This window comes from Terrapene carolina, unplaced genomic scaffold, assembly GCF_002925995.2.
Source record: "Terrapene carolina triunguis isolate 2854851 unplaced genomic scaffold, T_m_triunguis-2.0 Scaffold67, whole genome shotgun sequence".
NCBI classification, from domain to species: domain Eukaryota; kingdom Metazoa; phylum Chordata; order Testudines; family Emydidae; genus Terrapene; species Terrapene triunguis.
Window position 1 is genome coordinate 15,910,416 of NW_020664418.1, and position 22,825 is coordinate 15,933,240.

The window sequence follows — 22,825 nt, forward strand, 5'->3', positions numbered from 1 at the left end:
TAGCTCAAAAGATAATGGAGCTGAGATGATCCTCCATCACTTTCATCTTGGACTGTTTACTCCACTTGGAACAATGAACAGTGTCAGAGTTCAGTCAAAGTCTACCTGGCTGTCACCTTGACTTTCTACCCTTTGAAGGGTGGATCAACAGTTTTCGTTCACCCTGCTGTAACCAAGTTTATGAAAGGGTTGTTCTCTATATTCCCTCTGGGGCACAAGCTACTTACATTATAGTATGTTAATCTTTTTTGAACCTTTGTCAGAATCTTCTCTCTACCATCTCTCTGTGAAAGCAGTATTCCTCAGTGTCATTGCAAAAATCAATGATATGCACTCTCCTTGAATACAGTATTCATTTCTGTGTGCAGTATTGTTGTAGGCATGTATTCATTTCTGGTCATCCTGTCTCAAAAAGGATATAGCAGAAATAATGTGTGTTCAGAGACAGTCCGCAAGAGAATGAGACTGATTAGAGAGGAGACGAATAAGAAGGGACATAATATAATTATATGAAATAGGGAATGGTGTACAGATGGTAAATCCAGCACTCCTGTATGTATTTTCTCAAAATATAAGAACAAGAGACATTCAATTAAATTGAAAGGCGGCAAATGTACAAAAATATTGATAAAAAGAAATACCTTTTGCCAGGGTGTGATTAAACTGTGGAACTCATTGCCACTGGATATCATTGAGGCCAAGAGTTTAGTAAAATTTATAAAAGGATTAGACTTATTATATGGATAATGAGAAAATTGTATTATATAGGATTTAAAAAATAGAAGGGATTTAAACCCACATGCTTTAGAGAATAAGTCAACCTCTAACTGTCAGGAGCTAGGAAGAAACTTCCTTTATGGGTTGGCAGTTTCAAATTGTCAACTGTGGAGTTCTTTCACCTTCCACTGAAGCATCTGTTCCTGACTCATGTCAGAGACAGCAAACTGAACTACAGGAGCTACTGGTTTGATCTAGCACAGGGGTCGGCAACCTTTCAGAAGTGGTGTGCCAAGTCTTCATTTATTCACTCTAATTTAAGGTTTCTCATGCCAGTAGTACATTTTAACGTTTTTAGAAGGTCTCTTTCTATAAGTCTACAATATATAACTAAACTATTGTTGTATGTGTGACGGGTTGGATCACAGAAACCCCCTTGGGAGCTGCCACCCGATGTGCCAAGACTACCCCTGCTTCTGTTTTCCCTGCCAGCTCAGGGCTCCAGCACCCTGTCTTGCTGAGCCAGCCACTCCTGTCCGGCTCCAACACAGACCAAGGGTCTGAATCACTTGTCCCCAAGCTGCAAGTGTACCCAAAAACAGCTCACAGGAGTGTGCTTGTCTTTAGCACTCAGATGCCCAACTCCCAATGGGGTCTAAACCCAGATAAATCCGTTTTACCCTGCATAAAGTTTATGCAGGGCAAACTCATAAATTGTTCGCCCTCTATAACACAGATAGAGAGATATGCACAGTTGTTTGCTCCCCCAGGTATTAATACATACTCTGAGTAAATTACTAAATAAAAAGTGATTTTATTAAATACAGACAGTAGGATTCAAGTGGTTCCAAGTAGTAACAGACAGAACAAAGTAAGTCACAAGCAAAATAAAATAAAATGCGCAAATCTATGCCTAATCAAACTAAATACAGATAATCTCACCCTCAGAGATGTTTCAGTAAGTTTTTCTCAGACTGGACACCTTCCAGGCCTGGGCACGATTCTTTCCCCTGGTACAGCTCTTGTTCCAGCTTAGGTGTTAGCTAGGGGCTTCTCCATGGTGGCTCCTCTCTCCCTCTCTTCTCTTCCACCCCTTTATATATCTTTTGCATAAGGCGGGAACCCTTTGTCTCTCTGGGTTTCCACCCCCCCTCACTGGAAAAGCACCAGGTTAAAGACGGATTCCAGTTCAGGTGACATGATCACATGTCACTGCAAGACTTCATTACTCACTTGCCAGCACACACATATACAGGAAGACTCACAGGTAAACAGCCATCTGCAGACAATGGGAGTCATCAAGATTCCAAACCATCATTAATGGCCCACACTTTACATAATTACAATTGGCCCTCAGAGTTACATTTTATATTTCTAGTTTTAGATACAAGAGTGGTACATTTATACAAATCAGATGATCATACTCAGTAGATTATGCACTTTGTAATGATACCTTACAAGAGACCTTTTGCACGAAGCATATCCCAGTTGCATTATATTCACTTATTGTCAAATTTTTATAAAACTATCCCAGTTACATTATATTCACTTATATTTTTATAAAACCATATAGACTGCACAACGGCACAGTATGTAAAGTAAATAAGGTTTTTAAAATGTTTAAGAAGCTTCATTTAAAATTAAATTAAAATGCAGAGCCCCCCCGGCCACTGAAAAACAGCTCGCGTGCCCCTTCGGCACGCGTGCCATAGGTTGCCAACCCCTGATCTAGCACGTCTGTTTGTTTTCTTATTCTCATAATATAAACCCATAAAGTTACTCAGATACAAACCTGGTTGTTGATCCTCCCTACACTGTTTCATGAAGATAAGGTGATCCTTCATCCTGATTGTAAGTTCCTGTCTAATGTGATGTCTGATTTCCATCTCAGTCAGGCCGTTAACTTGCCTGTACTTTTCCTCAAACTTTATTCATATTCAGGGAGTTCAGGCTTCATACCTTAGAAATCCAGAGGTCTGTATAGAACCAAACATATCTGTTCATTCCTTGGAATTTTTGCAATTCATCAGTAGAAGACCAGGGGCCTCAGTCCATCTCATGTATACGAGATTATGATCTTGCAGGTATCAGCCACTAGGGGATATCAGAGCACACTCAACTAGGTTATGGTAATTTTTATAGGTGTTATGTTTTTCCAGAAAGCTAAAAATACATATTTAAAAGTTTTAAATGATCAGATAAGGCAAAAATATTTACAGGTTCCGAGTGATCCTTATGGGTTAATTAGTAGTCAGGAATTCTTTTCATTTTTCTCTTCTGTCTTTTGTGGGTGATGAGTAAGAGTTGACCTTTCATTAAACAACTGGTTGAGTGTATTAGGGTGTCTTAGTTTGATCGCTCAGAATCTCTCCCTTTCTCCCATAAAAAGAGAGGTGCTTGCTCCCAGGTATCACAATGCAACATCTCATTGCTGCCGTTTTCAAATAATTCATTTATTCTTTTTAGATATTAATATCACTTTGAATGCAGATTAAAATTTTTCACATACTTTTAAAGTTAGGTCAGTTTGAGCTCTTTAAAGGCTTACAGTACATTTGGTGTTCGCTACAGTTGAAACTATTCTTACTTGACTATTTAATGTGGTACTTGGCAGAATAAAATAGTGTTCCAGTAGATCTTAAACTATATTTCATGTGTTATAGCAGTGAGAGAGTTAAGAAGGCTGGGCTATAACTTTGGTAATAGAACATTCCTTAAAGTATACTAGCACATCCATCAGGCCAACCCCCTAAAGTAAACATCAAGGTGCAGTAGGTGATATCACTGTGTGCAGAGTTCAGCCTTGTTGCTCACAGCTTGCACAACTTGTAGCACACCAGAACACTGTGGAATCAATGGCTCACCAGAGTTTCAAGACATGATTAAAAGACTCAAGAAGGCCCTGAGAGAATTTCCTTTAATGGGGAATTGTGTGAGTGAGTATAGTGGGTGAGTTCCTTTTTTTTTTTCCTCTCTCTCTCTTGCTGTGGATATTCTTTGTTTGGCAAATGCTTCTGAACTTAGATTTAATGTATGTGCATGCATGTGTCTGGGACAGGGAATTAGTGTATTCTGTACCTTGCCATTCAGTATCAGAATAGCAGACCTATTATAGACAATTTATTTTGAACAAATATATTTTTATTGGAGGGGTACATACAGGTATGTATAAGATTTGTTGGTGGTAGGATAACCTCAGGTCTTTAAATAATTCCTTTGGTTTTAAGAACGTTGTACCTGCTTTGATTTAATGTATGTCTTAATTTGAAATGCCTTTGGTTAACTCTTTAATGTGCACATATTTTGATGCATATAATGTGCTGTCTGCACCATTCCCATGCATGTTAATAAAAAGTGATCAATGATTTTGACACTAAATGATTAAAATTACAGCTTTTTGAACTTTGCCATTTTGTCTCTGCTCTGTTACTAACATGTTTTGATGGTTCTTGTTTTTGTAAGTCTGCACTTAAAATTCCACAAGTATGAAATTTGAAATAGCATGTGCATACTATACATGGAATTTTGTATTATTCAAAGTACAAGCATGTTTTAGTGTTTGTAGACTGAGTATTGATTTGTTGGGAGACTGCATTTTGTACTCTATGGCCTGTCAGTTTTGGGTTGGTGTAGAAACGTTTTTTTACAATTTATAACAGGTCTGTAAGGGCACAGTCCTCCTTCTGATATGCAAATGTAAGATCACCAGTGTATCATGGAAAATCGTCTGCTGTGCTGTGTACACAAGCACAATGGGGCAGATTTACAAAATACATACTCGTGTTCTAGCTCATCAGAAGTTTGGATTGAGCTCTGAGTTTTCATTTTAAAAGCTACACTGATATACAAATATAGGGCCAGATCCTGGGAGGTTCTAAGTCTCTCCTTGGTAAAGTGCCTGCCCCGAACTTCTGTTGAAGTTAGGGGTTCTCAGTATCTTTCAGGATCAGACCCAAATCATGAGAGCTATTGAGTTTTTACTCTCAGAAGTTGTTCCCTAATGAGTGTGTATATGTGTGTAGACACAGAAATGTCATTAACCAATGTCTAAAATGTTATAAATAGCACCATTCTTGACAATCGCTGATATAACTGCAATAGGCAGCAATTCATTGGGTAAACCTGGACAATACTAATTTTTATTTGGTATATATTTTGCATCATTTTGAACTATATTCAATAAATATAACACTTGTAAAATGACTAAATAGTTGATTTCCAAAGTTTTATTATGATGTAAAGCTATCAGTCTTCACAATTTGATTAAGAAGACTCCCACCAGTTGGGAGCAGGGAAGGAGAAATATCCCCTAGCATTGCTTGATGCATTCGTGCCTGGGTTTTAATCCTCAGAAATATTTTGTGCAGGTCACTATAAGGAGACAGAATGCTGGACTAGATGGACTATTGGTCTGTATTCCAGTGTGACAATTCCTATTATGTTGCCAGAATTTGAAAATGTAGCTTTAAAGTTTTATGCATTTCCTAGAGAGTTGAGGAGTATATTCTCCTCTGTGTAAATGTATAACTCTCATTAAAGCAAAATCCTTATAATTGGTTTAAAAACAAACCTTAATCACTGTTGCTGCCCTATAAATCCTACAGATGCTGTATGAAGTACTGTATTGTTATCTCTGTGCATTGCATGTACTTACATGTATTGACTATACTCAATTGTGTGAAACATTTTGTGATACTTTGGTACGAAAGATGTTTCCTACCATTAATACTGTAGTAAAAAGTGTATGCACTTTAGTGAGGAGAAAGAAAAACAACTTGATAGAAAGTCATTGTAAAAAATTTGGAGAGGTGAAAGGGACACATTTTTGTTTCCATTTCCCAGTTCTTTGCCTTTTACCCAAAGGCATTTTATTATTCCAAACCTAGTGTTTTACTGATAACATATGGCAGGTAGCTTTGGCCACCAGGTGAATTTTGTTTGTTTGTTTCAGTCAAGTGCCAGATGAGACCACGGTGGAAGAATTGTCTCCTCAGATTCCAAGAGCTGTGTTTGTGAAGCAGGACATTGGTGGCAATGCCTCCGTCATACCAGTGTCAACTCCCCATGGCCCACAAGGGGAGGAAGAAAAGGAGGAAACTTCAGATTCTTCTGACTTGAGCCCTTGCAGTGCTACATACAGCAATTTAGGTAAGTGCATTTACAAGACAAACTTCAGCCTCCATCCCACTTAGATGGCTTATCTTGATGTGAGGGCTAGTGTCTCTTAGATCACCTGACACCCTTTTGAAAATTTTGCGTTCTTAAAGAGATATTGACCCCAAACTTCACCTACTTTTAAATATCAGTTTACAGTTCTTTGTTGAAAAAAGATGCTATTGTGTCATGCTTTAGGAGCAACCTGCAGAAGGAAGCCAGTGATGAAGTAAAGATTTATTCAAAATTCAGTAAGAATTTCATTTCTAAGCTTTCAAGAAATTATTTAAAACTGAGGGGAGGGGGAATATTTGTAAAAATACAAAAAATAGCCTTTGGGTTATCTGTATTAAATGTCTTGTGTAAGAGATGCCTTTTGAGAGAGCCACAATTTTTCCACATTCTTATCTTTCCAAAGCCTTTTTACCAGAGAAAAGTTTTGAAATAACTATTGTATAGATTATTTAACTCTTTCAGAACAATTATTAGACTAAAATATTTTTCCTGATATCCTCAGTGAAATGTAGGACTTTTTCTCTTACAATCTAGATGATGATTCCTGGCATATTTTGAAGCATCTTTGTAAATAAGAATATAATTGAATTTTATTCTAAACAAGTTAGTGATTTACTTTTAATCTTGCAGACCAATTGAAAAGATGTATGTTCTGAAGAATATGCTGCATCATGCATGCAGCCATCAATGAATTCCTGTCCCATATTGAAGAGTTGTAGCTGTTTGGGTTTTTGTGGAAGTTTTTCTGAGAGGCCAAAGGAGGGAAGTTAAATAATTCATTATCAACAAGTGACACCAATATTATAGGCACAATAGATTTTTTTAAGGATTTTTATTTAAAAGTACTGCGAAAATAGAGATATGAGCATATAGATTTCTTAGTAAAACAAAAACAATCAAAAACCACTTATTTCATACTTCCTTTATATTCAAAAATATGTGATATTAATCAAATACTGAAAGATTTTCATTAAGGCCCCAGTCCTGCAGACATTTAAGCATGTTTAACTTTTTGCATAAGATGAGTTGGCTGACTGCAATGGGGCTGCTCCTAAGTGTAATGTTAAGCATGTCGACATCTGTTTGCATGATCAAGGCCTAAGTTTTGAAGCCTTCAGTTGTATAAATTCTATAGATAGGTGAGTAATAAATATTCAGTGAAAGTATTGTGGTTGTTATTGGCTAAATAGCAGACAACTGGCTGACTCAGTTTCACAAATGAAGCATTACTTAGCTATTGTTTATAAATCACTTTGAAGATGAAAGGCATAATGTAACTCTTAATATTGTGATAGACCCAGACCCAGTACAGCAGAATAGCAGAAGGCAGATATACTGGCCACTGGATTAACAGTTTTCTGTTCCCTGACTGACCAGAGCAGGGGCTACTCCAGGCTAATGAGAACATCTGACTCCAATTAACCTGCAAAGAGTCAGGTGAGGCCATTAAGCTAATGTGACCACCTGACTCTAATTAAGGGCCCGCTGATACTATAAAAAGGGCTCACTCCAGTCAGGCAGAGGAGAGCCAGGGAGCCAGAGGAGAGGAAGTGTGGCTGAAGGACTGGTTAATGAAGACACCCTCAAGTTATTGATAAGGGAGCCCTAAGGTAAGGGTGAAGAAGGGAGAAGCAGGAGAGCTGTGGGGAAGTGGCCCAGGGAAATGTAGCAACTCTGGCAGTGAAAGGTTGGCTGCCAACAGCTGCTACCATTAGGGTCCCTGGGCTGGAACCCGGAGTAGAGGGCGGGCCCGGGTTCCCCCCAACCCACCACTACAGGAACACCTCCTGAGAGGGGAAGTCAGGCCCCTGTCAGGACAGGAGGCTAAATTGTCCTAAAACAAGCCCTAGGGACAACAGAGACTGTGGGAATTCTCTCACCAACCTCCTTGCTGGCTTATGATGAAAAGGGCTCAGTAGAATGTAACCCTGACCCTATAGAGAGAGAAGGGCTACGTGGAGGGTCACAGCGAGCCACTGAGGCTAGCATATACCGCCTAGAAGCGCAGGACCCACGGGGACAAGGTCAGAGCTCTGCCAAAACTGGTGTCAGGAGTGGGATCGTGATTGTTCACAGCGTGGCGGAACAAAGAGGTTTTTACTAAAAAAAAAAAAAAAAAAAAGGGCACTGGGGTTTTTGGTTTTGGGTTTTTGTTTGTACCACCATGGAGGAGGTGGTGAGAGCGCTGTTGCAAGCCACAGCGGCCCAGCAGGAGGCAACCCGGGCTCAGGCGATGGCGCAACAGGAGTCCATGAGGTTACAGCAGGAAACCAACCAATTATTAATGAGCCAGGCGACCCAAGATCGAGCCCCACTGCGCGAGGTTGTGGACCAGCTGAAGATCCTCACCACCCAGGCCCGGGGGTGCAATGGGACGCGAACCCTGAGGGCCACCAGTTGTCTGCCAAAGATGACAGCAGACAATGATATAGAGACGTATCTCCTCTCATTTGAAAGGACTGCTCAGCGTGAGGCCTGGCCCCTGGAGCAGTGGGCCAGCATTCTTGCCCCTTTTTTGTACGGAGAGGCCCAGAAGGCCTACTTTGATCTGCCCACTGAGGATGCCGCTGACTATTCTCGGCTGAGGACAGAGATTCTAGCACGATCCGGGGTGACGGCAGCGGTACGGGCCCAAAGGTTCCAGGAGTGGAAATATAGGGAGAACAAACCTCCAAGGTCCCAACTATTCAACCTCATACACCTCGCTCGGAAGTGGTTATGGCCTGAGGCATGCAGCCCAGAGGAGATTTTAGAGACTTTGGTCACAGACCATTACATGCGGGGACTGCCACCAGATCTCCGCAAATGGGTATGCCAGAATGATCCATCTACCTACTATGAAATGATCACATTGGTGGAAAGATGGATGACAGCCAGGGAATTAACCCAACTACCCAAGGAAGGCCCCTCACGAATCAAACACAAGACCCCAACCGTGGCGGGTCGGGCGGCCAAACCCCCAGGAAGTCCTAGGTGGAAGAAGAGGGAGGTCAAAAACCAGTCGGGATCCCAGAAGGAAGAGGAAGGCCTAAGTGGGGGGAACCCTGGGACTAAACCCCCTAACCCACGTGATAGGGGAGTGACTAGAAGCAATTATAGGTGTTATGGGTATGGGGAGTTGGGGCACATAGCTGCCCAGTGCCCCAATGTCATAGAGCCAATGCAATGTAACCTGGGGAACGGGGCAGACCCATGTAGCCTACTCAATATTGTAGGGGTCGCAGTCACCCCACATAAATATACAAGGCACGTAAAGTTGAATGGGGTAGAAACCATGGCACTCGTAGACTCGGGGAGTGCTATCACCCTAATTTCGGGTAAATTAGTGAAGCGCAGCCAGTTAATGCAGGCCAAGCGTACGGGGGTAACCTGTGTCCATGGGACCGTTAGCTACTACCCCATCATACCAGTAAAAATTGAAATTCAGGGAAATGTCACAGGGGTGAAAGCAGGGGTAGTACCTGTGCTCATAGGTAGAGATTTCCCCGGGTTTGGAAACTTGGAGGGAGAGGAGCTCCCCAAACTTCAGGAGGCTTCTGCGGTAGAATGTTACCTCCCATTTTCCGCGGAAATGTCCCAGGAGCTATTCCCTGTCCCGGGGAAAGGCAGGAAGACCAAAAGAGAAAGAAGGGCGGCCAAGGCCTTGGGTACCCGAATCCTGATACAAGGACAGAGGGTCGCCTGTGTAGGCAGACGTACATGGGCAACTGAAGGGGAGGGCCCAGAGACAGAGGAGGGGTCAGAGACCACTTCCAACCCCAACCTCACAGAGCCAGACGAGAGGGCAGAGACAGATCCCTCAGAGTTCGGGCTGTTAAGCCCAGAGAGAGAGACTTTTGGACGGGACCAGGTGGAAGACCCAAGGTATGAGAACGCCAGGAAGGAGGTGGCTGAGATAGATGGGATACCCATAGAGGGAAAGGCCTGGGGGCCAGGGCCTTATTTTGTGATCAAGAGGAATCTCCTATACCGGGTCGTGCAAATGCAGGAGCAAGAGGTACACCAGCTCCTAGTCCCCTGGAAACACCAGAAGGCAATATTAAGCCTCGCTCACAGTCACCTTTTTGGAGGGCACTTGGGAGTGGAGAAAACCCAGGCGCAAATCTTACGCAGGTTCTTTGGCCGGGGGTACATGAAGACGGCCGGCGGTACTGTGCCTCTTGCCCCGAATGTCAACTGCACAGCCCTCGTCCACATCTAAGAGCTCCTCTGGTACCCCTGCCGATCATCGAAGTTCCATTCGAGCAGACCCGAGGCCACCAGTATGTGCTTGTCATCCTAGACTATGCAACCAGGTACCCAGAAGCTGTCCCCTTACGAAACACAGCTTCCAAGAGCATTGCCAAAGAATTAGTGGCAATCTTTGACCGGGTAGGGCTACCAAAAGAAATCCTCACAGACCAGGCAACACCATTCATGTCCAAGTTGATGAAGGACTTGTGTTCCCTGCTCCATGTCCAGACCCTGCGGACCTCGGTTTACTATCCACAAACCGATGGTCTGGTGGAAAGATTTAACCGAATCCTCAAGGCCATGATAAGAAAGGTGGTAAGCAAGGATGGGAAAGATTGGGACAACCTACTACCATACCTCATGTTCGCCATCCGTGAGGTCCCCCAAGCTTCCACCGGATTCTCCCCCTTTGAGCTGTTGTATGGACGCAACCCCTGAGGCATCCTGGACATAGCCAAGGAAATTTGGGAGGAGGAACCCAGTGAGGGGAAGAATGTAATAGAACATGTACTACGGATGAGGGACCGGATAGCCCGGGTCACTCCCATAGTGAGGGAGCACCTGGAGAAGGCCCAAGAGGCCCAGAGAACGTACTACAACCATCAAGCAAAGCTTTGTCAGTTTCAACCCGGTGACCGAATAATGGTACTGGTACCCACGGCCTAAAGTAAGCTGTTGGCCCAGTGGCAAGGGCCCTATGAAATAGTTGAATCCATAGGGAAAGTAAATTACAAGGTGCGACAACCAGGACATCGAAAAGTAGAGCAGATATACCACATCAACCTTCTGAAACCATGGCATACGCGAGAGGCGTGCACAGTGGTTCAAGAAGAGCTGCACCCAGGGAACAAAAACCCTGAACAAGTGAGGGTGTCTCCCGATCTAACGACAGCCCAGAAGAAAGAGGTAACTGAGATGATTGCCCAATATCAAGATGTATTCTCGACAAAGCCGGGTCGCACAACCGGGACATATCACCACATCATCACAAACCCTGGGGCCAGAGTAACTATGAGGCCCTACCGGGTGCCAGCAGCCAAAAGGGAGGAAATAAAAGCAGAAGTCTGGAAAATGCTGGAGATGGGGATCATCAAAGAATCCCACAGTGAGTGGTCCAGCCCAATAGTGTTGGTGCCCAAACCTGATGGCACCATAAGGTTCTGCAACGACTTCCGTCGACTAAACGAGATATCCCAGTTTGATGCCTACCCTATACCCCGCATAGATGAACTAGTGGACCGTCTGGGGAATGCCCGGTACTTGACAACCTTAGACTTGACAAAGGGGTACTGGCAGATTCCCCTAGCTGAAGATGCAAAGGAAAAGACAGCGTTTTCTACACCAGAGGGTCTCTTCCAATATACGGTCCTTCCCTTTGGACTACATGGGGCTCCAGCTACCTTTCAGCGCCTCATGGACAAGTTATTATGCCCCCATACCAGTTATGCTACAGCCTACTTGGATGACGTGGTGATTCATACCCCAGACTGGGAGACCCACTTGGAAAAAGTGGGGGCGGTCCTTGATACCTTCCGGCAAGCTGGCCTTACGGCGAACCCTGTTAAGTGCGCTGTAGGATTCACGGAGGCCAAATATCTTGGCTACGTGGTAGGAAAAAGTCTGGTAAAACCCCAACTGAATAAGTTAGAGGCCATCCAAAATTGGCCTCGGCCGAGTCGTAAGAAGCAGGTCCGAGCATTCCTAGGGGTGGTGGGGTATTACCGGCGTTTCATCCCCCATTTTCTCAAGGGCAAGTCCCCTAAAGGACTTAGTGAAGGCCCGTGGTCCTGATCCAATCAGATGGTCCGATGCAGCAGAGAGGGCATTCGCGGACCTATGGACAGCCCTCTGCAGTAACCCCGTATTGATAGCCCCAGATTTCACCAAGGACTTCATCCTACAGACAGATGTATCCGAGGTAGGGTTAATGGCTGTCCTGTCACAGATGGTTGGGGAGGAGGAACACCCAATTCTCTACCTCAGTAGGAAACTCCTTCCGAGAGAACAAAAATATGCAGTGGTAGAGAGAGAGTGCCCCGCCGTAAAATGGGCCATGGAAACGTTGCGTTATTACCTGCTGTGGCGCAGATTTATCCTTGTGACTGACCATGCCCCTCTTCAATGGATGCAACAGAACAAGGAAAAGAACACAAGGGTAACCAGGTGGTTCTTATCCCTCCAACCTTTCCAGTTCCGCATAGAGCACAGAGCAGGGAATCGCCATGGCAATGCCGATGGCTTATCACGCGTACACTGTTTGGCGTCCCAAGCTGCCCAACCCCTTGGTGTTGAGCAGGGGGGAGGGATATGTGATAGACCCAGGCCAGTTGGGTACAGCAGAATAGCAGAAGGCAGATATACTGGCCACTGGATTAACAGTTTTCTGTTCCCTGACTGACCAGAGCAGGGGCTGCTCCAGGCTAATGAGAAAATCTGACTCCAATTAACCTGCAAAGAGTCAGGTGAGGCCATTAAGCTAATGTGACCACCTGACTCTAATTAAGGCCCCGCTGATACTATAAAAAGGGCTCACTCCAGTCAGGCAGAAGAGAGCCAGGGAGCCAGAGGAGAGGAAGTGCGGCTGAAGGACTAGTTAATGAAGACACCCTCAAGTTATTGATAAGGGAGCCCTAAGGTAAGGGTGAAGAAGGGAGAAGCAGGAGAGCTGTGGGGAAGTGGCCCAGGGAAATGTAGCAACTCTGGCAGTGAAAGGTTGGCTGCCAACAGCTGCTACCATTAGGGTCCCTGGGCCGGAACCCGGAGTAGAGGGCGGGCCCGGGTTCCCCCCAACCCACCACTACAGGAACACCTCCTGGGAGGGGAAGTCAGGCCCCTGTCAGGACAGGAGGCTAAACTGTTCTAAAACAAGCCCTAGGGACAACAGAGACTGTGGGAATTCTCTCACCAACCTCCTTGCTGGCTTATGATGAAAAGGGCTCAGTAGACTGTAACCCTGGCCCTAGAGAGAGAAGGGCTACGTGGAGGGTCACAGTGAGCCACTGAGGCTAGCATATACCGCCTAGAAGCGCAGGACCCACGGGGACAAGGTCAGAGCTCTGCCACAATATGTATTTATTTATTACTAATGTAACAAAATGCTCTGGCTGAGAGGAGGAAACTCAAAGTTTGGGCTCTCCCATGGAATTGTTCAAAGGCATGATGGCTAGTTGTGGTTTTAAGCAAGTGTTTTTTGGGTGTTTTTTTTTTTTTAAATAAATTAGGGCACAGCTACACTACAAAGATAGCCAAGTCAGTGGATCTGGTTCACTAACATGTCTATACTATAGATGCCATTTGTAGTGTGGATAAGACCTAGCCATATTTTAGCCATGTCCTATTATCAGGATGTCCTATGATCAGGTATGGCAATTTTAAATCCCTCAAGGTGTGAAATACCACTCATTGCCAGTGGCTGCTTATGTGACAGCTTCCTTTCAGCCCTTAGGTTTCATTCTACTGAAGGACTATTTATATTAAAAATGCCTTTTAATTAGTGACATCAAGAATTTCCTCCTGAGCCATTTGATACATTTCAGCTTAAGTTTCTCATGAAAGGTTTTAATGCTGATGACCATTATTACAGGATACATCTACATTTAAAATGCTACAGCGACACAATTTAGGCTTGAAATTAGACGAAGGTTTCTAACCGTCAGAGGGGTGAAATTTTGGAACAGCCTTCTGAGGGAAACGGTGGGGGCAAAAGACCTCTCTGGCTTCAAGATTAGGCTAGATAAGTTTATGGAGGGAATGGTTTGATGGGATAAGTGATTTTAGTCAATTAGGCAATAACGTGCCATCGCTGGTAAAATGAGGGTCTGGCTGGAGAATCTTGCCTGTATGCTCGGGGTTCTACTGATCGCCATATTTGGGGTCGGGAAGGAATTTTCCTCCAGGGTAGATTGGCAGAGGCCCTGGAGGTTTTTCACCTTCCTCCGCAGCATAGGGCAGGGGTCGCAAGCTGGAGGATTCTCTGCGACTTGAAGTCTTTAAATCACGATCTGGAGACTTCAACAGCTGAGTTAAGGGAAAGTGGGGGGGTCAGCTTTTGTGGCCTGCATCATGCGGGGGGTCAGACTAGATGACCATAATGGTCCCTTCTGACCTTAAAGTCTATGAGTCTATGAGAACTGTGCCGCTGTAGCGTTTCAATGTAGACACTACATATGCCAATAGGAAGGGTTTTCCCATCAGCATAGGTAATTCACCTCTCCAAGAGGCGATAGCTAGGTTGATGGATGAAGTCTTCTGTTAACCTAGTGCTGACTACTAGGTTAGGGTTAGATCAGCTTAACTATGCCACTCGGAGTGTGGATTTTTCACTCTCCAGAGCGACATAGTGAAGCTGACTTAATTTTTTAGTGTAGACCAGGCCTCAGATTTTAGAACAAACATGTCTCATGGTATAAAGACTGATTCTTTCTTCAGTAAGTCACAGGATGCTCAATCCTTTTTCCCTGGGGAACTCCCCCTTGACAGCTCAGGGAGGCAAGAGCAGCTCTCTGCATCCCTCCAGTGGTTCCCCCTCTCCATCACATCAAACATAAGTTGCTTGTATTCACTTTCAAGATCCTTCACAGTCAGTCCCCACCCCTGCATATCATCTCTTATTCACAATCCACGCTCACTTCTGATCGGCCCATGATGACAGCCTCCATTGCCCACTTGTTAAATTTTCAGACAAGCACCTTTTTCTTTCTCTCATACTGCCCTTCACACTGAGGAGGTGTTCCCCGTAAACATCTGCAAAACTACTCATTCTCCTTCTTCAAAATCCTCCTTAAAACTCTCCTTATCTGTGATATCTACAAAAGACTTGACAATGGCTATGCTTTTCGTGTGCTGAGACCCCTGCCTATCATGCTGGCAATATTGACTCATTGTTTCCATGTACTCCCCTATCTGTCTGTCTGTCTACCTATCCCTTGTCTCATATACTTAGATTGTAAGCTCTTTGCAGAAGGACTGTCTTTTTGTTGTGTGTTTGTTGGGTGCCTAAAGCAATGGGGTCCTGGTCCATGACTAGGGCTCTGAGGTACTACGGTAATACAAATACTAAATAATGATAATAGTAATAGTAAAGAGGTGATAGACTCATCTGAAATGTGGTGATAGAATTTCAGTTCAATCAGTCTGTTGTTTTGCCAGTATATTTCCGAAATACTAATACCCCAGTATAAAGTTATGTAAAATGGTATCCCTTGGCTTTTATTTGGAGCAGACAATATTTCTCTTTCTTGGGTTTCTCTCAGATTTTCAGTCACATAAGTTAGGTTTCCAGATGTGAAGGAGTTAATAGCTAACCTTAGGCTTGGTCTGGCAAGCCTAAGTTGTAAAAAGCAATGCTGCCATAAATGGCATGGAATTCTCTGGCTCCAATGCAACTTTTCTTTGCTGGTTTGTTCACTCACCCCTCCTTCTACTACTGTACTGATCAAGTGAGGGCCATGTTGGGAGGTTTTATAAATAATTTCTCTTTCTTTTTAGGTTTCACCACAGGCAAATGACAAATGTTATTTATTTTATGCAGTCAATAAATTGTACTTGTGTCTGAGTGGGAAGAGGGAAAAAATGATATACTTTGATTTGACTCAGTGTCTTCTTCACTGAAACTTGCACCTACAGTTTTATTTCTCTTGTTCAGATTTACAATGGAATGTTTGTACTGTAGTGTAGATCATAGTAAATACATAAATAATTTTTACTTATTATGTTATCATAGTTGTGGTAGGGTTGGTATAGCTCTTCCATTTAAATAAATACCTGTCTCCCGGGGTTTAAAACTCTAGATCAGGAGTAGGCAACCTATGGCACGCGTGCTGAAGGCGGCATGCAAGCTGATTTTCAGTGGCACGCACACTGCCTGGGTCCTGGCCACCGGTCTAGGGGGCTCTGAATTTAATTTAATTTTAAATGAAGCTTCTTAAACATTTTAAAAACCTTATTTACTTTACATACAACAATAGCTTAGTTATATATTATAGACTTATAGAAAGAGACCTTCTAAAAACGTTAAAATGTATTACTGGCACACGAAACCTTAAATTAGAGTGAATAAATGAAGACTTGGCACACCACTTCTGAAAGGTTGCCGACCCCTGCACTAGATTGATACTTACCTAGTATACTCCAAAAATTGAATTTGTTTAATTGGAAAAAAAAAAAAAAGGAGTTTGGTTTCATTGTTTGTTACCTAAGTTTAAAAAAAAAAAAAATAGGAGCCAGATTCTGATTTCAGCTATAGCAGAATAACTCTACAGTAACTCCATTGACTTCAGTGGAGTTACTTCAGATTTACACTGATGTAACTGAAACTAGAATATAGCCCTTGTAGTTTACTAGCTTGGATGTTTTGGGGGGCACTTGTAAGTAGGACTATTTCAGTTCAAAATACAGTTTGTGGCACACTCTATCTATAATGTAAACATGGTCTTTATACTGGGTAGATAAAAATAATAATAGTAATTTAACAGCAGCAAAGTTACTGAAGTTTAAAACTCATCTTCTGCAAATGCACACTACATTTTTTTTACATATTCTTATGGGGGGGGTTGTTTTTGTTTTTACAGATAGCACACATCTTAACTTTGTAATTCACATCTGACGAGAATATTCTCTTGTATAAGTAATGCAGCTTTTGAAGTAATTAGAGACATATATTAACCCAGAAGAACTATTCTTATGCATGGGCTATATAAACATTAAAAATCTGTGTAAATATAGAGATATCTGGGACAATACCCAAAATGCTCCTTTTTAAGGACTTTTTACGAAAATTTTGTATGTCTATTTTTGAAAGAGACATTATGCCCTTGTTTTTCTAAAAAGCCTTAACCTGGCCTCTGATTTTGCACCTGAAATTTTATGCCAAGAATAATTTTAGGATTTACAAATTTGCATATGCAGTCAGGTAGTTACACATGTAGAGTAGTATTTTCAAAAGCACTCAGGAACAAAGAATGAAGAACCTACCTACAGGATGGCAGAGTGTGCAGGGAAGCAGTGGCTCTGGAAAAGATCTGGGAGTTGTGGTGAATAATTAGCAGAACATGAGCTCCCTGTGCAACACTCTGGCCAAAGGGTGAATGCAATCCATGGATGCATAAAAAGGGAAATACCAAGTACAAGCAATATTAACTCTGTATTTGGCACTGCTCTGACCACTGCTGGCATACGGTGTCCAGTTCTGATGTACACAGTTCAAGAAAGATATTGAAAATTTAGAGAGGGTTCAGAGAAGAGCCATGAGAATGATTAAAGGATTGAAAACATGCCTTAGAGTGAAAGACTGAAAGAACTCAATCTATTTAGCTTATCAAAGTGAAGGTTAAAGGGTGGTTTTATTGCAGTCTGTAGGGAATTACATAGGTTACAAAATGCTGATAATGGGCTCTTCAGTTTAGCAGATGAAGATGTAACAAGATTCAATGTCTGGAAGTTGAAGCTAGACAAATTTAGACTAGAAATAAGCTGCACATTTTTAACAGTGAGGGCATAAACAACTCGTGCCTCCCCATACTGGGAGGCACAAGCTAAAGGGGAGGACATGTGACCATCCCACATGTCTCCTCTGGCCAGTGACCCCTCCCTCCCACCTTGCGCCCAGGTTGGGACTGCCACTCTCTCCCCATCCCATGTTACCGGGGGGGCGCTCTGTCCTTCTCTCCCTGCGCCTCCCTCCGCCCCCGCACATTCAGCCGCTCTCCCTTGCAGCCGGGCGGGAGAGGATGGAGCTACTTCTGCCTGAGAGGGCCTGGCTGGGAGGCAGTTGGTGGCCCACTCCCTGCCTGGGCTCGGCTGCTGGGGACAGGCTGAGCGAGCCAGAGGCTCCCCACTCCCCTGGCATGCTTGGCCACTGTCCCTGGAAGCCAAGTCCGGGCAGGGAGCGGGCCACTGCTGCCTCCCAGCCAGGCTCTCTCAGGCAGAAGTGGCTCCGTTCCACTCTCCCCTCTCTCCCCCACAGCTGCCAGGGAGAGCAGCCAAATGTGCTGGGGAGTAGGTGCAGGGCGAGAAAGATGAGCCCCTCTGCCTAGGGTTGCCAACCCTCTCAGTTTCGCCAGGACTCTCCCAGAATCTGTCTCTATCTCCCGGAGGCTACTGAAGCCAAACCAGGAGATTTTAGGTGCTAAAAGTCTGGCGGCGCATCAGGGCTAAGGAAGGCTCCCTGCCTGCCCTGGTCCCGCGCCGCTCCCGGAAGCAGCCGGCACATCCCTGCAGCCCACACTGCCTTTGCCCAGAGCGCCGACTCCACAGCTCCCATTGGCCAGGAGCTACGTCAAATGGGAGCTGTGGGGGCAATGCCTCCAGGCAGGGGCAGCACACGGAGCCCCCTGCCCTCCCCCCCCAGGGGCCGCAGGGATGTGCCGGGAGCGGCGCGGGGCCAGGGCAGGCAGGGAGCCTGCCTTAGCCCTGCTGCTCTGCCGACTGGGAGCCGCCCAAGGTAAGCACCGCCTGGCCGGAGCCCGCACCCTGAACCCCCTGCCCCAGCCCTGAGCCAGCACCCCAAACCCCCTCCCACACCCAAACCCCCTGCCCTAGCCCTGAGCTCCCTCCCACAGCTTGCATCCCACACCCTCTCCCACACCCCAACCCCCTGCCCCACCCCGAGTCCCCTCCAGCACCCAAACTCCCTCCCAGAGCTTGCACCCTCCCACCCCTGCCCCAGCCTGGTGAAAGAAAGTGAGTGAGGGTGGGGAAGAGCGAGCGATGGAGGAACGGGGGATGGAGTGAGCGGGGCAGGGCCTCTGAGAAGGGGGATGACAGGGGTGGGGCATTGGGGAAGGGGCGGGGCAAGGGTGTATAGGTTTGTGTGATTAGACAGTTGGCAACCCTACCTCTGCCTCTTGCCCCAAGCAGGCCAATCTTGGGGGGAGCATTTGACCCCCCATACCCTTCCTACTTGTGACCTCACTGTGAGGGTAATTAACCATTGGAATAATTTGCAAAGGTTAGTGTTGGATTCCCCATCACTGGAAATTTTAAAATCAAGATTGGATGTTTATTCTAAAAGATATGCTCCGGTTCAAACAAGAATTAATTCAGGGGAGTCCTGTGGCCTGTGTTACGCAGGAGGTCAGACTAGACTATCTGACTTCATAGTGATTTTTGACTTTATAATCTGTTATCTCTCTGTGTCTGACTGTGTGTACGTGGGAAAATTGACTTGATCAAACTTGCTCATAGCTGTTACTTATATTGGCACATGCAGCCCATATGTAGAACAGCTCTGTGCAACCTCTCCCAAATTGATGGTGAGGAACTGGGGATATATCATGCATATCGGTTACTAAGTGTTACTTTTCCTTTAGCTAGAAATCATTTATTACTATTTTGGTGGTGGATTTCTCTTTATTAATTATTGTGTAATTATCTAATTCACTTAATTTGTATGTGGAGTAGTTTCACATTGTAGTAGCATGGATGCATTGACCGGGCATTTATCAGCAACTGCTACTATGCTTTTGTGAAAGGACGGATTATACTGTTGATAGTTATGTGTTTTTTCTCATGGTTTGTTAGTAATTTGTATTAGTTATAGTCAGAGTGTATCAAGGAGTGAATTATTGTTGTATTGATATTAAAGATCTGTCCAACTGATCTGCTAATTACACAGAGAATCTTTTCCAGAATCTACTTTATGATACAAATACATACATGCAGACCAGCTGCAATATCCAAGCCAAGGGAGCATATTTATAAAATCAAGGGCAATAGGGGGATAATATTGCATTGGGACATAAAGTACATCTCCTGGATGTTAATTTTCCTTTCTTTGGGGGAGTGAAAGGGTTGAATGTTTGGGGAATGGATATGAATAAGTTGGAGAGTTAGTGGTAGTCCAGGTAGTAGAATTGTCTTGATTAATTAACTGTGTTGTGGAGAGCTTGTGGTACAGGCATAGGTGCAGAGGGCAGTTGTCGGGTTAGCTTTGCTGTCTCCTTTTACTGAGACCTTATGTACTTATTGAAGATTTTTCTTTGAAATTGTTGGTCCTCAAATTTCATTTCCTTCTTATTCTGGAAATAGTTCAGCATCAGTTCCTTGTCCTCTTGAATGAACCTGCCAAGACTCTTTCAAAAAGCAGACTTTATTTTCTCCTCTTCAAACTGGAATGTCCAATTTGAGTTCCTTTTCATCCCCCTCTTCATGTTCAGGAATGGTTTTACCACTTTTTTTTGTGTGTGTGTGGACTTCATGTATCTCAGGCATTTTACCTCTATGTATCCAGTTTACCTGCCTTCATTACTGCTCTGGGAGATCTATGATGCTGTTGTGGTCACTACAATGAAAAATAAGAAATGACAGCGTTAATAAGAATAGCAATAGCCTATCCATCCCTTGGAATATCAAAAATTAGGATAAAATTAACACTTTCAGTGTAGTTTTGAATTCCAATGTCTTTCCACAAAGCATTTTCTCTTTAGACCAGAGATGGTAATGACATAAAATTAGAACAAGACTTAAAAGAATAAAGGGGCATAAGGTACAGATGATTATGAGAATGGGACAATGTAGTGGGGCGGAAGGCCTGAAGGGCTTGTCCTTATTAGTGTACTGGACTAATAAAGGTTATTTCTTGCAGGCAAACAGGGGTCTCAGAAATATGTCTGTGCACAGAATGATATTTGAGGCCACATCAGACATTTTTCCAGGCATTAGCTAATGAGCCAAATATGTGACCAATTTCAGGAATTTGTACAAAGCCTTGGTTTGAAGGAGGGATTCTCTGAACTACAGTCAAATTTCCTATTATTTTTATAGCACTTTATTTATATATAGTATCTCAAACTACTTGACAGTGGACGCTGCTGAACAGGAATAACAGAAAAGAAAGGTATCATGTTGCAGCAGTATTAATATAAATAAAATTAGGGCATGTTATTTGCTAAGAGAAGATTTAGAAATAGAGAATAGAATGAAGTTGGAGTTTATGGTAGCTGGCATGTTAGTTGCGTGTCCCTCAGAAACATGAATTCACTGCCTCCCATCAATAGTGTCCCCTTAGAAACAGATGTAATGGGACAAGAAGGCATGGGCTTAATCTTCAGCAAGGGAGATTTAGGTTAGATATTAAGAAAAACTTTCTAACTGTAAGATTAGTTAAACCTTGGAATAGGCTTCCAAGGGAGATTGTAAAATCACCATCATTGAAGGCTTTTAAGCAGAGGTTGGACAAACACCTGTCAGGAATGGTCTACTTGGTCCTACTTCAGCACAGGGGGCTGGACTTGATGATCTCTCAAGGTCCCTTCCAGCCCTACATTACTATGATTCAAAGCTAATTCAAGAGAAGATTTCAAATCAAGGTATGAAGAATAAATCAGTAGCTTGGATAAGAAAAAAATACAGACATTTTAAAGCTAACTTAGTGATGTTCCTTAGTGATGTTCCTAGTGATGACCTCAGAAGGACGTTGTGAGGGTTAATGCATGAATGTTCAAAAAGCACTGTAAGGGTCTCAAATGTAAGATGTGATGGCACTGCACTGTTCCTTAAAGCTATCCTTAAAGCTGTCATCTGTATTCAGTTGAGAAACTATTATAGAGTTAACTTCTTTCCTCTTGCATAGTTTGGAAGCCTTTTAAGGACTTTTTTAAGTGGTAGTTAATATGGAGCCTGTTCCTCCTCTTCATCTGCCTCCAAGGGTGAAGTTCAGACTGTATTCTGTAATACTGAAGAGCCTGTGCAGGAGGCAGTGAAGTGAAGGATGTTAAGAAAGCTGGGGAGAGGTGATAGGCAAGAAGGAGAAACGTTTGTTCTGCCGCTAACCTTTGTTTAAAAGAACTTTTTTTCTTTACACAGAGGGGGGCAGGATTTAAAAGACAAACATTTTTCTTCCTCAGAGAGACTCTATGACATAAAAATGTGGGGCATGCAATGTTGCAGCAAGCCTTTGGAAAGCTGAGCTAGAAGATTTGGCCCTAGAGTCATGAGAAGAATGAACAGGGTTAAGAGCTCAGCATAAAAACAGCACAGATATGAAGCTTTTCAAACACTTAATCCAGATGGATGAATTTCACTAGGAAAAACTTGTCCTATATTCTGGCATGACAGATCTTACAGATTCATTTCCATGGACTGGGAATACGAGGCAGTGGTTTAAATTGGATCTGAAAAATGTGTACAGTAACTGTTTTTGGACTTGTATGTAAAATGTTCTGATGGGTTCCATCATTGCCAGCAGACATCTCCCTTCTGCACCAGATGGATGAGTGGGCTATCATCAGCCTTCTTGCAGATGTCCTGCTGCTGGAAGACAAAGAAAGGAGCATAAATCCCATTGTAAATGCCCCAATGGTACTTTGATGCCCATGATTCCAAGTAGCTGTGCAGGAGCCATAACTATTAGTGGGAAGAGTCAGGTTCCAAGGGCCAACCTCCTTCCCATCTGATTAGCCTGTGGAGGATGGAGGAGAAACTGCAAACAGGGACTAGAGCAGCAGGGAGATCAGTCATATAGCTTACCCTCACTGCAGGGGCTCCTGCTGCGGCTTACATGTGCATCTCATTCTAATATGTCTTCCTGTTACTCCCCAAGTTTCTTTTGCAGCCTCTGGTTTAGCTAGCCATGAAAGCAACATACATTAGGAGACTGCATGCTGAAGTGGTAGCAGACAAGCAGCAATGGTCTCTTTCACCAACCACCAGCAGATGTAGTAAGTAAGGAGCTGTACTGTGGAAGAGCATAGGATTCAGGAAATGGACA

At 43.7% G+C, this 22,825-nt stretch overlaps 1 protein-coding gene across 1 annotated transcript in view; it reads left to right on the top strand.

Moving 5' to 3' along the window:
* PEAK1 (pseudopodium enriched atypical kinase 1) overlaps positions 1-22,825 on the top strand; it is a 65,058-nt gene that overhangs the window by 8,844 nt on the left and 33,389 nt on the right. Inside the window, exon 2 of the mRNA XM_024205398.2 lies at positions 5,669-5,865. Coding sequence (XP_024061166.2) covers positions 5,669-5,865 — 197 coding nt within the window. The remainder of the gene's footprint in view (positions 1-5,668; positions 5,866-22,825) is intronic.